Source organism: Sciurus carolinensis, chromosome 10, assembly GCF_902686445.1.
Source record: "Sciurus carolinensis chromosome 10, mSciCar1.2, whole genome shotgun sequence".
In the NCBI taxonomy this organism is placed as follows: Eukaryota; Metazoa; Chordata; class Mammalia; order Rodentia; family Sciuridae; genus Sciurus; species Sciurus carolinensis.
In genome coordinates this window covers 20,198,726-20,214,853 of record NC_062222.1, presented here as the reverse complement: position 1 = coordinate 20,214,853, position 16,128 = coordinate 20,198,726, and the positions used below count along the sequence as shown (strand labels likewise).

General features: G+C 39.2%; 2 protein-coding genes across 2 annotated transcripts in view; one reads left to right on the top strand and one right to left on the bottom strand.

Annotated features, from left to right (window-relative positions):
- Positions 1-854, top strand: part of Frem3 (FRAS1 related extracellular matrix 3) — a 60,308-nt gene extending 59,454 nt beyond the window's left edge. The window contains 1 exon segment of the mRNA XM_047567519.1: positions 643-854. Within this exon segment, the coding sequence (XP_047423475.1) occupies positions 643-854 (212 nt within the window).
- A 13,608-nt stretch (positions 855-14,462) lies between these two features.
- Positions 14,463-16,128, bottom strand: part of Smarca5 (SWI/SNF related, matrix associated, actin dependent regulator of chromatin, subfamily a, member 5) — a 32,670-nt gene continuing 31,004 nt past the window's right edge. The window contains exon 24 of the mRNA XM_047566655.1: positions 14,463-15,736. Within this exon, the coding sequence (XP_047422611.1) occupies positions 15,671-15,736 (66 nt within the window). The 3' untranslated portion in view covers positions 14,463-15,670. The remainder of the gene's footprint in view (positions 15,737-16,128) is intronic.

The window sequence follows — 16,128 nt, the reverse complement described above, 5'->3', positions numbered from 1 at the left end:
AACCATGTAAATATTCTGTTCCTGAAATTATTAATATATTGGTATTCCTCAGGGGTTTCTAGTTTCAGTTCATGGTTTGCCATTGTTGCTATCGTAACATCTGATGACTTTTCAAACAAGAGCAAAGAAGCAATATGGTCAGGGGCAGCAGCTTGCAAAAATGATTAATAACCCTGACGTGGCACAAGCCCTATGGCTGAGTGAAACTGAGCAGAATGTTGTGCAATTAAACCAGGTGTTTGGCAAAGGTGAATGAGAGAAACCTCATCAAAATAAAATGCATAACGCTAGCTTCCAGGTTAAAAAGAAAAAAGGCAAACCCTCTCATTTCCAGTTGAAGGCTCCTTCAGAGAGCCTTCCTTGTTTTTTTGTGAAAGCAATTGGAAAATGATGTGCCACCGATTGGAGAGTGACGAGCCAGTCAAGGAGGACGCGTGGACATGGACGAGGAACTATGTGTATGGCATGTGGCTGGATATAGAAATTCACCCACTCTAGGGATGGAGCCCACATACGATTTTGAGTAGGTGCTGAGGACAGAGGCAGATGCTGCAGAGTTGATGAGCCATCTCCTTTTTATCTGAAAAATATCTTACAGCAATGAATCCTAAAGTCTCACTTGTGCTTTTTCCCTGCCCTTAGCTGGAGTCGATTATGTGGGTGTCAGCCAAAGATTGGACTTTGCCCCAGGAGTGCGCATGCAGACATTCCGAGTGACCATCCTTGATGACCTGCGACAGCCCATCTTGGAGGGTCCAGAGAGGTTTGAATTACTTCTCCAGGTGCCTACTGGTGCAGTGCTTGGAGAACCCAATAAAACCACCGTTATCATCAACGACGGTGTCACTGACTAAGGGAGTGCTTGTGGTTCCTTTGAGAGGCTTCCCGAGAGACATAAGCAGCCAAAACATGTGTCCTCACCACAGAATAAAGCTCCGCTGTCTCCAGAGCTTCGTGACTCTTGGGTAGCACTGCCGTCGTAGTGCCATTGATGTTATAGTTCTGGTGATATGTGCAAATACAGTTTATGCAACTGCATGGAGATGAAAATATGTATATACAAAGGAAGGATTGAGCCCACAACAAGTGAGACTGTGCTTTTGTTGTCCTTTTTCTATTTTCTCTTACTTTGTTTCTGAGGCCAGTGAGACCCATTGTTGTCAATTAAATCAATAACTGAGTACAAAAGATTGACCTCTCTTTACTGATTGAGGCTGAACACAAAGTACTTCATTTATAAATATGTATATGCATATATATGTATATACACACACAGATGCATCATCCTGCTTTGAATTTTCTGGGTTATTTGATGGCAGTGCAGATATCTGAAATTTGCAGATAAACTCAAATCTCCTTTTGCCCATTTGTTCAATGTCCCTCCACAGCCCTTTGTCAGAAACGCTGAAGTTGAAAGCCATCTCATCGACTAGCCCCTCTTTTGTACTCCCTTGTAAAAAGGACAATAGAGAGTAAAGTGATAAAAATGCAAGTATCAGAAAGGAGAAGAAAGATTTGTAAAAGATTTACATATGTAAAGATTTACATGGTTCTCAAACTGCCCAAATAGTTCTTAACTATTTTTAAATCGATGATGCTTATAGTCATTAGTATACCTCACTAATGTCACATAAATCATTCCAAGTTATTATGAAGCCACATCTTTGTATCCCAATGCTATTTTGTTTAGGTATTTCTTGTGCAAAACTTATAAAAATGTGTTTCAGACGTTAACCTATTTCCAAACCAACATGGTGTCCCATAGAAACTGTTTCAAAAGGTCTTCCTCCCAAACATGGAGGAGGGGTAAGAAGGCTCTTACTGGAGGCCATCTGGAGATGTCCTTGTTCACCATCAGCCCGGACTTTGCATAACTTCAGTTTTCCTATCCAGAGAGAGATTTTTCTAAGCTACCTTGTAACTCTTAACCTTGCTTCTCCCTCTGTGAAATGAGAAATTTGGATTCAATTTCTAAGATCTCTTCCAGTTTTGTCTGATTCTTGTCTGAAGACAAATTCATCAACAGAAAATAATCCCCCCTCACCATATGATTTGCCCAATTAGTGGGGTCAAAAATCTTATAAACTCAATTAAATTTAACAACTATGTATTGGGTTTCTTCTATAAATCATAAATACACAGATCCTTCACAAATGCGAGAAAAAAAAGCAATAGACAAAATACGCATGGGCCAGGAAAACTCTCAGACTATCTCCAGGCCCCACATGCCCTGGGTCATCCCTACCAAGGCCTAGACTTTGGCCCAGGGACTTGGACTTCTGTCAATTTCTTGATGATAAGTCATCAAGTTTGGGATAATTTGTTACAGCATGCTGCCACAGGCAATGAGAGATCTGCAGAGTTTATTGGTGTTAGCAAAGAAGTAAAATGAGGTAAACTAAGAAGCATACTCAGAGAATCCAGAAAATGAGACACTCAGTGTTCAGCTGTGAGGCGATGTTTGTGGAGACTGTTGAGGCCCTGTCCCGAGGACATGTCTCAGCCCACTTGACAGAGGTGTTGCTCCCAAGCAACACCAACACACGCATCATGTTTCAAACCCATGGGAATCCCAGCCTGGTCCATGGTCAACCTGTGTTTAGAAAGAAGTTGTAGGCAGTCCTGTCCCTAAGCTAGTCATAATCCACATAGGAAGAAATGCAATGGAGTGAAAGCCATTCCTCTCCTCTCAACAGTTCTGAATGTGTGGGTTTTCTCCCACACCAACAACAAATCCTCCACCTCTCTGGACACCTACTAGGTGTCCTACAACATCTACCTGGAGTTAGTGTCAGAACCCACAGGGTTCCTCCCACATCAGACACCAATCACAAGCCTCAGACCTCGGGTACTTCTGCCAGCTTGGCCACAAATCACAAGTTCCTACAACTCCCTCCTCAGGTGTGATAGTTTGATAATTTGTTCACAAAACTCTGGAAAATAAGTACTGCATTGCTATTACTGGTTTATAACAGAGGGTTCTGATGTACAGCCAGATGAAGAGTACATAGGGCAAGGTCCAGAAGGGTCCCAAGCACAGGAGCTTCTCTGCCCTGGAGTTTGGGATGTGCCACCCTTCTCACCATGGTGACATTCACCAAGACAGTTCTTAGGGAGATTCTTTTGCATAGACATGATTGGTTAAACCACCAGTCAGTGGTGATGGGCTCAACCTTCAGCTCTTCTCCCCTGAACATCCCAACCCTGCAATCCCATGATTGGTTCCTTTGGCAATCAGCCCCACCCTCCAAGAGTCACCTCATGAGCATAAACTCAGGTAGGATTGAAAGACTTATTATGAACGACAAAAATACTCTTCTCATCTCAACCTCTGAAATTTCAGTGGTTTTTACTCTTTGCTCCTGGTTCCTGTCACACTAAGTGATTTAAACACTGAGGAACCAGACTCCAAATTTGAAGCATGACTGTCAATAAATAGATAGCTGCAGCCGTGCACGGAGGCGCACGCCTGCAATCCCAGCGGCTCAGGAGGCTGAGACAGGAGGGTCGCAAGTTCAAAGCCAGCCTCAGCAACAGCGAGGCACTGAGAACTCAGTGAGACTCTGTCTCTAAATAAAATACAAAACAGGGCTGGGGATGTGGCTTCAGTGGTTGAGATCCCCCGTATGCAAAAAAAAAAAAAAAGAAAGAATTGATAGCTGCTTCTCTAAATCTCTCTATAAACCAAACTGACAGTGATGAAATGACAGGTGTCCACATAGCCACAAGGAATATTTTCAGGACAGGGGCTGCATGCACAGTTGCATGTCCAAGGTTCTCTTTCTTCACTCATTCACCAGTCTAACTTCTGGACCTGAGGTGCCTTGTTGTCAATTGACAGATCAGTGCCCAGACCCTTCCATACTTGGTATTGTGGTGTATCTCAACACCATAGTATGTCAACTGAATTTAATTCAGAACAAACACAAATATGGTTTTACGACACTTTGTTCTTTGATTCTGCCATCAAATACTAAGAAGAAGAAAATATAATTAATAGGCAGTGAGGAATCATCACAGAGTTTGCCTCCCCCCACAATGCTCCCATTACATTTTATATATTTTCAAATTTTAATATATAATAAAATACAATAAAACTCTATGTATATTTCCCTGGATTGAAAACCATGATTATTTTAACACCACTTCATCACTTTGCTTTTTAAATAAACAATACAAATAAATTTAAAGTCCCACTTGACTCTCAGTCCCACTGGAATTACCCACCCTTTTCCCATTAGTATGTTTGGCCTTAATTGTTCCATTTGTTTTTAAGTACTATAGATGCACATCAACACTGGTATTATTTCTACATAGTATAATGTTCTAATTTATTTTTATACAAATTGCCTTTTTCTTTCAAGATCTTATTTTAAGACTTACTGACAAATCCAGGTCTTATTCATTTGTCTTATCCACTCTATATTTCTAGTCATTCCTCAATTAATGTACTTTTCGATGGCGCTTTTCACTTCTAATGTCTAGTTATCTGGCATGGAGGAGTCCAGATAAAATGAAAGGGCACATACATAATCAAAAGCAGATGTATCAGTCAGCATCTTCTGTGTAACAAACCACCCCCAAAACACAATGGCTTTAAAAAAAAAAAAAAACAGTTGTTCAGTAGTCCATGATTCTAATTATGGGTCAGCAATCTGGGTAAAGTTCAGCTGGGTGACTTTTCTGGGTCCACTAATGTGGCTGCAGTGAACAACATCTCAACCAGGGTTTGTTGATCTAGGATGACCTTATTAGCCTACCTGGTAGCCAATAAGCTATCAACTGAGAAGCCACAGTTCTCCATGTGGTCTCCCCAAAAGGCTAGCACAAGCTTATTCATAGGATGATCCCAGGAATCACAGCCCCAAAAGAGGGCAAGCCCCAATGCATAGATGCTCTGCAAGCATACATCATACTTGTTAATGTCTCATTGGCCTCAGTCTCCTGAGTAGCTGGGACCACAGGTGTACTAAGCCTGGCTGATAACTTGTATTTTATTCTGTTCTTGAGGCTTCTATTTCTTGTGTTTAAAAAAAAAAATCTGTGCATTTCATAAGGGAAAGTAATAGCCTTCCATAAGTATTTTGTTTAGGGGGACCAGAAATACTTTGAAATCTTTTCTTCACGTTAAATTCTGATGTACATCCTTAATAGACTGACTCATGGCTCTTTCTTCCCTATTTACTGGTGTAGGAGAAACATCAAGGCCTGTGTGTAAACAGAGTGAATGATGTAATTTATGAGGAAAATAAAGAGTTTAGACTTCTACTTTGCACCCCAGAAAGCAACACAGCTTTTGAAACCTCTATCAGAGAGTCAGAGAGGCCCTGATTAGGATCAAAAGATGAGGAAAACAGTGAGATTTTAGTGACCTTATACTGTTAGGACTCAGGAAATGTCAAGGTCAAGTGCTAAGAATTAAAAAGTAAGAGAGATGTCAAACTGAACGCACTGGTACCCACCTATAATCCCAGCTACTCAGGAGGCTGAGGCCGGAGGATCTCAAGTTTAAGGTTGGTCTAAACAACTTATTGAGACCCTCTGTCAAATGACTTTTTTAAGCCTGGAGATGTAGTTCAATGGTAGAGTTCTTGCCTAGCATGCGAGGTCTTAGGTACAATCCTCAGCATCAAAAAATAAATAAAATAAAGATAAGAGGAATGTTAATCAATGATTTTTCTAAGATATAAGAATTAAATTGGATATGTCCCACCTTAGAACTGAGAAACTACTTAAGAAAATTATGATTTACTTTTGTCATCCCATGAAACTTCTTACTTCACAAAGAATCTACTATATCTCTAGACACAACAGTGGAAAAAAGTCTTTACAGCCATGTATTTTCCAAATTTTAAATTAAATTACCTCTATTTCTTGGAAATGGGCCTTTATTAACAATATTACACTTCTTGGAAATGAGTTTAAATGGTCAACCACATAGTAAGTAGGCTTCCTTTCTTCCTCCCAGAAATAATTTTTTTAAATTGATACATCGTGTATTTGAGTAAAACTGGTAAATTTATTATAAACTTTTAAATTTAAAAAAGAATTACAGAGCTGGGGTTGTGGCTTAGTGGTAGAGCACTTACCTAGCATGTTTGAGGCACTGAGTTCGATTCCTAGCACTACATACATACATACATACATACATACATACATAAAATAAAATAAAAAAGAGTTCGATTTAAAATGAAATTGTCCAGTGGTTTAATTTCATGTTGTCTTTATGACCTAAGATGACTGGAACTATGAGTGGAATTGACCATCTTAACAGAACTAGTGACCAAACCCTCTAACATCAAATGCAGCATCCACAGCCCTAAGACCCTGGGGAGACTGCACTGTTCTGGGTTCCAGGAATGTACATGTGACCCTTTGAAAGTCTCCACTGTGAGGATCCACACAAATGGCAGCTCAGCCATTAGGGAAGACTACAGTCCTGTGTCCAAAGGTGAAGTCATCACTCTCATGGCCCATCAGGGAGAGTATTCATTACACACTTCCTTCAGTTAGCCTTGCAAGGGAAGAGGTAGTATAAGAGAAAATGTATCTGAACCCCAAGAATATTTTATGCATGAAATTTGAACCCTGAAAGTGTCAACCAGCAAGAAAATGAATTATTCAAATTTTGCTTTTCATTCTTTTCATGGTCCATTTGCTAACAGCAGTGTTAACAACCAATATCTTTACATTTTTATGAAGTAAACAATTAGGTAAAAATAAATAAAGGGATTTTTACCTAGCATTTTCATTGTTCTCATGTTGCCTCTTTAATGACTGGAATCGAGATGTACCGTGAAGTCTTTAAGCAGAGCCAGGAGGTCTTAGAAGTATTGAAATGCCAAATGAAGGACAAAGTCATAAGAAGAGTGTACAAAGCCCCTAGTGGCCCCATAAATATTTGTAGAGTGAATAAAAGAATAAGCAGAATGTGTCAGTGTGCTAGCTTTCCATTGCTATAACAAAACACCTGAGATAACTGACATATAAGGAAGAAAGGCTAACTCTGGTTCACAGTTTCAGAGACTTCAGTCTCTGGCCCCTTGGCCCTGATGCTTTGTTCCTGTAACAGCACGCTACATCATGGCAGAGGTGTGTGGCAGAGGAGACCGCTCACCTCATGTGCCAAGAAGCAAAAGAGACAGAAGCAGGCAGGGTCCCAATCACCCCCTTCAATGACGTCCCCTGTGAAGTAACCTATTCCAATTGGGCTCCATCTCTTAAAAGTTCTACCACCTCTCAATAGCACCACGGCCTGGGAACCAAGCCTTCAAGGGGCTCTGGGCGACATTCAAGACCCAAACTATGGCAGGCAGATAAGTTAAAACGAGGGTAAGTGGGAAGCACTCTAGAAGGAAACCCAAACCACACTGGCCATGGACTCTGAAGGCAGTATGTGGAATGAGATCTCCATCCACACACACACACACTCAGGACGGCTGCAAGCTTCTAAGTCTGTCTAGGTTGCTCTCGCTCTGAACCCTCCTCCCTGCCCCATCCCAGCAGTGCTCCTCTCAGACATGGGCTTCAGCACCTGCCGAGCCACCACACTCTGCCAGCAGCCCAGAGGTGTGGTGGGAGCTGCTGAATTTCCAAAGGTGAGCCTCCAGGTTGAGATTCTGGCAAAGGAGGGGGCGCAGCTCATTCAGGGAGGAGAGTGCCTCTCCTACTGCTGGGGTGGCGCTGCCCGGGAACTTCCAGGTGTTGGCGTGTGCCCTGGTGAAGTCATACTTGGTGTGGAGTTAACATCATCCAGAAGAATGAAGCACTTATGTTCACCCACACAGGTGCCAGCTGGACTGAGAGTGGGTTCTATGTTGGCCAGAGCCCATGTGAGGGTCACAGGCAGCCCTGGTGCCCAGGTAAGCTTCCGAGAGGATTGTGGGTAGCAGAAGAGTTCATTAATGAAAAATTTTGAAAATTACCCTTTACAAATTATTTCTGATGTAGCTTAGGGATCAAATTTCTTAATACCTTTCTTGATTTGTTTTCTGGCCTCTGGTGGCAAGATGAAGAATTCTGCCCCTAGAGATATGTCTGTCAGGAAATCCACAGGACTGAGATCTATAGCAAGTCAGGTACCAAACCGTCAACCACACAACAGAAAAATGTGCTTGCATGAGCTGTGTTGGGTACCAACGTCAAGCTGTGATGTGAAATGCAAGTAATGTAAAAAGCAAAAGTAACACAAAAAGATTTGAATTGAGGACACTTACATAAGGGATGAATCTTGGTGCTAAAAAACTGAGGATGTTTCCAACATGTACTTAGGAAGATTCTGACCCTCTAACTTCCCTTCTTAAGCTTTCTCTTAAAGCTTCTGCAGTTCTCTGTGACCTAGTCTTTTGCTCTCTGGAGGTGGTTGGTGGTTAGCAGTATTTTGATCTGTCCTGGGAGCTGTGGCTCTTGTGGGGAGATGAGGTCTGCAGTCCACCTGTCAGAGCTCCAAGGTATAGGCACCTGTATGTACCTGCAATTTCACTGTAACTGCTTACTTATTCTTTCACTAAGCACCAGGTCCCAGGACTGACCAACAAGAATGCTAATATTAGTTTTTTGAAAAGCTAGTTCCAGCTATGAAAGTACTAAACTTGATTCATTTATGAAGGAACTTCCTCTAATTTGTCTTGTAACCATTCAGAGTGAGAAGAAAGCACTGTGGAGTCTACAACACTCAGATTGGCAGGAGGACCCTGTAGACACGTGCCATTAATTTCTTCTGTAAGCTGGCTTCCAGGAAAAGATAGGCAAGGAATAGGAGGTGGGGGGGGGGGGCCCAGAACTGGAAAACATACTAAGAAAGCAAACATGTTCATATACTGGAATTAAAGGTAGTTCAAAATGAAAAATAGTCATTAGCCCTTGCAAAGCAGGGACGACCAACCAGATGACTCTAGAAAGGAGTCGCAAGTCAGCACCAGCCCACCCACAAGGGACCGCCTTTTCACAGTAACCCTGTCATCTGTTTTCTTTTCTTTTCCCTTTGCTCAGGATCCTTATGCCCGACCACTCAGCCCCGCTTAGGAAGGCAGGCTGGTTGCACAGTCCAGGACTACGATTCACTTCCAAAGGCAGCTGGTGATGCCTAGCTCAGGTAATCTTGTTTCTAGGAAGCAGCACTGCCTGACTCAAAGAAGTCACCAATCTGCCTGAGATGCAAAAGCTTTGATCAGAGCTCAAACATCAGGCCTGGGAGTCCCACTCAGTGGCAGAGCACTCACCTAGAATATGAGTTCTTGGGTTCCATCCCCAGCACTGCAGGGAAGATCAACAAACCCTCACACATCAGCCAGGGGGGAATGAATGCCAATGGTCTCTAGGAGCAGTGCTTAATCCATGTGACACTTTCTAGACTTTTTGGAACAAGGGAAGGGACAGAACTTCCACCGCGTTTGGTGAAGACTGTCGGTGTTCACTGTGAATGAGCTCTGGAGTCTGCTGTTGTCTGCAGTCTGCACTTCCCAGCACCCAGGCACCTGCACACTGAGCCTCTGGAGGCGAGACCCCACCTTCCAATTCTAGCACAGCATTGGTTTCATCTCAGGTTTCACGGCACGTTGTTTTCAAGACAAAATTGGGTTTGGGATGAAAAAGAAGTTTTCAGCAAGTGTTTTATTCAAATTCTAGAATCTTCAGTGACTGAGGATAAAAAAGCTTATCATCATATGAATTAAAGTAGAAATTCACAACAGCTTAAGGTGAAGAAATCATCTCTACTTAGCTCCACTTCTTTCCCCAATTTATCCAACAACCTATATACATAAAAGCACCCTTAGGTTATCTACACCCTCAAAGACGGCATGCTTAAGAAGGAAAAATAAATGCATAAAATGACTTTGCAAGTATTAATAGCCTTTTTGCAGATGTAGTGATTACGCTGTTTAAGGGACAAAGCCTCCAGCACTGTCTCTTACTGAGATGGATGACATGCAACATTAAATATTGGCATCCTAGCAATAAAACCTATATGACTTGGTTGCTAGAGAATTCGATAATGACCTACTCATTTTCAAATTTAGAGGTTGGGTGTGTGGCTCAATGGCAGAGCACTTGCCCAGCCTGTGTGGGGACCAGGGTTTCATTCTTAGCACAAGGAAAAAAAAAAAAGTGACTCACTTACAATGTGAGATGTTCCTATGTACAGAGCAGATGGGCATATTCCCTAAGATGATCGAGAAAATAAGGAATATGACTATTTGGCCAATTCACCCTCACTGCTCTACAGGTCCAAAATCCCGCTAATTCTTGTTCATGTGTTAACTATCCACTCTATTGCCAGCAGCATACTTACTACCTTAGGGACTCAGAAGGGAATTACAACCAAGGAATATTATTGTGAACAACATGGCTGGTCAATGAGGCAGGGTGAACACATTTATGAAACTGATTTAATGCTAATTTTTTAAATCAAAAGTTTAAGTGTCCTAGTAGGCAAAAGTGAATTGGGACTACTCTTTCTTACAGTACTAGAGTTTAAAAACTAATACCAAATACCTCATGCCATCTATAGGATAAAGCTCAATGAAAGACTCAAATCAGAAAATTTGGCAACATGAATTTTGATGCTTGGTTAGCCCCAGACCAAAAATTACAACTTCCTGTAGTGAAATAGCCACCAGACCTAATGGTTTCAGCTTGTCCTCTGCTGCCCTCTTTCAGGCATATGTCCCACAACACATTTTTAACAATAGCCTCCTACTTTCCCACCCTTCACTTCTCATGTTTGTGATCTTCCTCAAAGTAGATCTTTTCTTTTTCAAAGGTGGCAACTGGAAGAGAATGTTATATCCACATAACTTAACAATCTCCACTGGAGAGGGTTTGGAAAGAGAAGCCTGGAATATCATCAGTCCACTGTCACCTTAGCTCCAGGCAAAATCTTAAAACAGAAGGGCCAACAGAGTTCCAATTCTATTTCCAGATATAGGTGATTAAAAAAAAAAAAAAAAAATACCCACGGGCACTAGTCAATTCCCAGTACCTCAAAATTGGGCAAAGAGACACTAATGTTCAACATATCACTTCTAAGCAATCTAAAAAAGTTGTCCTGAGTTCACACATGTTCCCAGGGGGCAAAGCTCATGAGCGAACAAAACTAGAAGTTCTGGGTAAGGATTTTCAAAGTTGCCCAGGTGGGAGGGGATTCGGTGTCTTATTCCTGAGTCTATAATGTATTACTTTCTTCCTACTTATGCCATTTGGGACTCCAACAACAAAAAAGACAAAAAAATTAATCAACATTAGCAGTACCCAGACAATAACTCCATTCTATAGTACTGATGGCTCCTCAGAAGTAGATACTGTCATCTGTGCATCAACATGGGAACATAAACTGACTTCAAGCCAGATCACATCTTAAACAGGAGCTATACAGCAGGATGTGTCCTGAGAATTATTTGTGCACATTTTGACATTGAAAATTGTGTTTCCTGGCTAGGGACAGAGGTACATGAAACCCCAGATACAAGGGAGACTGAGGCAAGAGGGAACTGGGCAACTTAGCAAGTCTCTGTCTCAATATAAAAATTAAAAAAGAGTTGGGGATGTAGCTCAGTGGTAGTGTCTGTCCTTGAGTTCAATCCCCAGTAAGAAAAAAATTATCCTTCCTGTGAAAGAGAGGAGATAAACATCCAAAGTCATTCTGTCAGCAAGTCTAATTCTTTAACCACCATTTGTTACTTCTGTAAGAGAAAAGTGGCTTACAACTCAACATTCCTTTGCACTACCAAATGTTGCTCAGTCATCATTTCATCACTTACTCACCTGCACAGCATCCTTTTAATAGTGATACACAGAGTGATTTGTAAATTTGAGCAGGAAAAAGCAATTGATGATGAAACATTTTGTAATATTTATTCTACTTTTAAAAAGGAAAACAATAGCCAACAGATATATTGAGATGTTTTGATTCACTTAATCTAAAACTTCAGTAAACTTAAAGAACCACTTGGACAGCTTAAATTGCTGGGCCCTAACCAAAGAAATTCTGATTAAGTAATCTAAGTATAGTCTGAGAGTTTTTTTAGTTTTGTTCTTTGATGCTAGGGACTGAACCAGGGCCTCTTGCATGCCAAGCATGTCCCCTCAGGAGCTCTACCACTGACCTATACCACCAGGCCCAAGGGAATGATTTTTTGGCAAGTTCCCCATTGCTGCCACTGTTGCTAGTCCTGGGACCACACTGGAGAAATGAAATTCTGATATAATTAAGATTTTATGACTTAAAAGCTAGTATAGAGACTACTGGTAAATCTGTATAAATTCAAGAAAATGCATTCTGAAATATTCATTCTACATTTTTTTACAAATCCAGGTGGGGGTATAACTCAGTGGAAAAGTATAGGGGCCTTGAGTTCAGTCAACAGCCACCCCAATATCCATACTACCTTGATCATCATTGTTAATCTTGAAATCTTGTTCATCTGGTTTCATTTTGCTTTAGCAAAATATATTAAAGCAAAGCTTTTTATAAATTTTACTCTACATATGGATCCCCTTTGAGGCAATAAAAGACTGATTCTAATTCAGGTCTGGCATAAGGCCCAGGTTTCTACATTTCTAACAAGCTCCCAGGTGAAGGTTTTACAGCATATCCCTGTAGGCCCAGAGGATTATTGTGATCTCAATTTTCAAAACACCATACTCAGTGACTTTTTTTCTAGTAAAACCTATAATGCTGAGTAATGCCCAAGTTGTAAGCCAGAAAGGTGGTTTTAAAGGAAAGCATACATGAAGACAGTAGAGTGCTACCCAACTCCTGCTTCTGTCAAGGTGCACCCATTACCTACGTGACTGCCTAACGTGTTGCACAAATCTGCAGGGGGCCCAGGCAGCAGTTTAGGTCCAAATAAATGAAATACAAGTTGTACAAGGAGCTGCTTCTTTCTTTAAAATGGTCATAGAAAAGAACTGTGTTTTACCATGTCTGAAACAAGTGCATTATTTGCTCTCGATTTCAAACCCTTCATATTTTTTGAACTCCTACAACTTGAGTTCACCTACTGAATTCATTCATTCACAGGAATACTGAAAAAAAAGTGTCAAGTATTGAGGATTGCAGACTGTTTTCAGTGTGGGAGTTTTGAACGTTACCTGAACTAAGGACATGCAGATCTCTAAAAGGAAAAACAAAATTGACATAGACCTTTTTAAAATATTGTATAAACATGGAATCAAATAATATCACAATAAGATTCTATTTAAGAGAAATTACTTGAAACCTACCAACAAATCAGTAATTAATTGGTTGTGTCAAATACTTATACTAACTTCTTTATTACTTTTTACCTCTCAACTAGACACTCTAGAATTCTACCAACACACTTTAGAATCCAATAAGAGAAAAACCAACATTTAGATGTCCATGAATACAACGGTTACTTATGACTGATCCTAACAAATACTTTTAATTTGTCATAACAAACATACTAAGCTCTGCTGTAACACTGAGCATTTGAAGTTCACTATATGAAGTGACCTAAATTAAAAATAAAGCTTGATCTTGGAAATTTTTCCATTATCTTTCTAACATTTAATATTGAAGATGAAGGTAACAATTGCCTTTTATTTAATAGCAGGCATTACCTTCCCAACAGAAATTATATAGACAGTCTTATTCAGTAAGTAAATGAAATATTCTGGGTAAGATTGCTGTGACCTCTGTTACTTATGTCAACATTGGCTTTTCTGGTTTTGCTTCAGGCACCATCCTACCAGTATAGAACTTGTTTTCCAATTTTCAGTCTATCTTCACCATTAATTAAGACAGAGGGGTAGTTGGAAACTGGTTACCATTTTCCCTTCCCTTAAATAGCAAATAAAAATGTGGTTTTATTTCATTCTAGATGAACATGCAACAGTGGAATCTACATTCACTGATGAAACAATTATCTCCTGCATTGGCTAAACTGCAAAGTTAACTACAGGTATTACTTTTTATGCTTTTCCCAAGTCTGTTTTTCTTCATATTAACTTATTTTATATTTGAGTCTGCAAGCTCTCAAGGATTAGTACTATATTTAATTCAGTCTACATTTCCACTGTTTACCTCCCCCTAATTTTTCTTCCTCTGAAACACATGACTTTAGGTACCTCCATAAAGTTTTCTTCAGCCTTACATACTTTTTCCAATTATTTTTTCTAAACTGAGGTCACAACTCTTATTTAAAAATCCAGTGTTCTTTAGAAGTAAATTTAGTTCAGGGAACATGGAATAAATCCAAATTATTCTACAACCTACCATACAAACTAAGTTTTGTTTTGATATTAGTAGCAGCAATCCCATATTTCATAAAATTTATGCAGTATTAGTACTAATCAATCAATGTTCAATTATATATGAACAGATGAAAACATCTAATAGAAATATGAGAGGAAGCAATATAAGTATAGGGAAAATGTCCTAAGGAAAAAAGTGGAAAATTAAGAGAGAAAAAAAACTTTAAATGGAAAGAAAAGACGACTTTGAGGATTATAAAAGTTATATTTATTCACGATGCTACATTTATTGCATTCCCTTAGAAAAATGGAGAACTGTTTATGTACCCAATTTGCACATATAAAACTTTATACAAATTATGTGTAGCACATAAAGGCCTCTGGTACAGCTAAAATCCTGACACTACAATTTGGGTATTCCTGCTTCAGGGTCTCCAGTTTATCAAGTCTGTTCCATAGAAAATAAAAACTGGAATTATACTCAAGTCTTGCTTCTAACACTTAGAAATTATTTTAAAATATAATAAAATAAAATTTTCATTTACTCTAAAACTCAAAAAATACTATAAACTGGGAGTGAATATATTTTGTTACCAATTTTAACAGTATGACAAATTCACACCTTATTGTAGTTGGGTCTTTCTAAATTAAAAAAAGAAAATCACCTTAATTCTGACATTATCTTTCTAAGTTGTGGCTGTTTTCAGAAGGTCATTTGTCAAAATATTTACCAAATACTTAAAATAATAATAATAATAATATTCCTTTTACAAAATGGTACAACACCTTAAGGAACCAGAAAATACTAAATGTCTTTGGCTATACAACTAAAAGGCCGTTCTTCCAACAGAATAGGGCTTATTCGCTTCAGAACCAACTATAAAACCAGAAAGCATAACAGAAATATGCATAGAAATTAATTATAATTTGTCTTGCTTTTTTCCCCATTCTATAATAAGCAAGGAGAATGCAATTTACATAATCTTTCCAGATGAAACTCAATAGCACTACAAAGAAAATACCCAAATTTCTGCAAAGGCAAAGTGAATTAAAACAATTACACAACCAAGTGAAGACTGAAGGGACAAATGTTATTTGTAATTTTTTTTTACTTGTTTGCTTGTTTTAAAGCCTTACAAGTGTAGAAATAGCTGATAAGCAAAAAGTCACAATCTTCACAAATGGAACTATAATAGAAAAATAAATCAAATGAAACATTTATTAATAAATGAAGCCTATTTTATTACTTCAAGTGTTAACGATAAAAAAAATTTCAGCACAGCTGTTGCATTTAAAAAAGTGAAACTACATACTATATTTCTAGCTCAGTAAACAGATGAACCTGATGTCTTTGAATGACATAACAATTGAGCATTGTACAGTACATCTTATGAAGACCCGTAAATTAAAGAACTACTGGTTTAAAGTTAGTGATTATGAAACAAATATGCATTCATAGTTTCAGCTTCTTTTTTCTTCCTCGGCCATCAGGTGCTCCGTCCATTTTGCGTTTCTGTGTCTACAAACAAACAGAAGGATTATTTTTCGTGGCAAGACTAATAGAAACATGAAGCAATCTGCAGACACATGATAACACTTTAGTAACAGTAAACACAAGAAGTTTCCCCTAGAGTATTTAAATCTTTCAAAACAAACTATCAAGTCCTCAAATAATCTTACTATTATTACATACCAAAATTAATTTTTTCCCCTTTAAAAAGTACTTACCTTAATACTGCTAAAGACATTCCTAGGACAATAAGCCAAAACTTAGAAGCTAAAAGTAAAGGTTGTAATGCCATAATTTTCCTAACCCTTCTTGAATTACTCTAAAATTATGACCCATATTCCCAAAACAACTGTGCACTCTGGACATTCATGAGACATATCTTTCCAGATTTTCAGGAACCC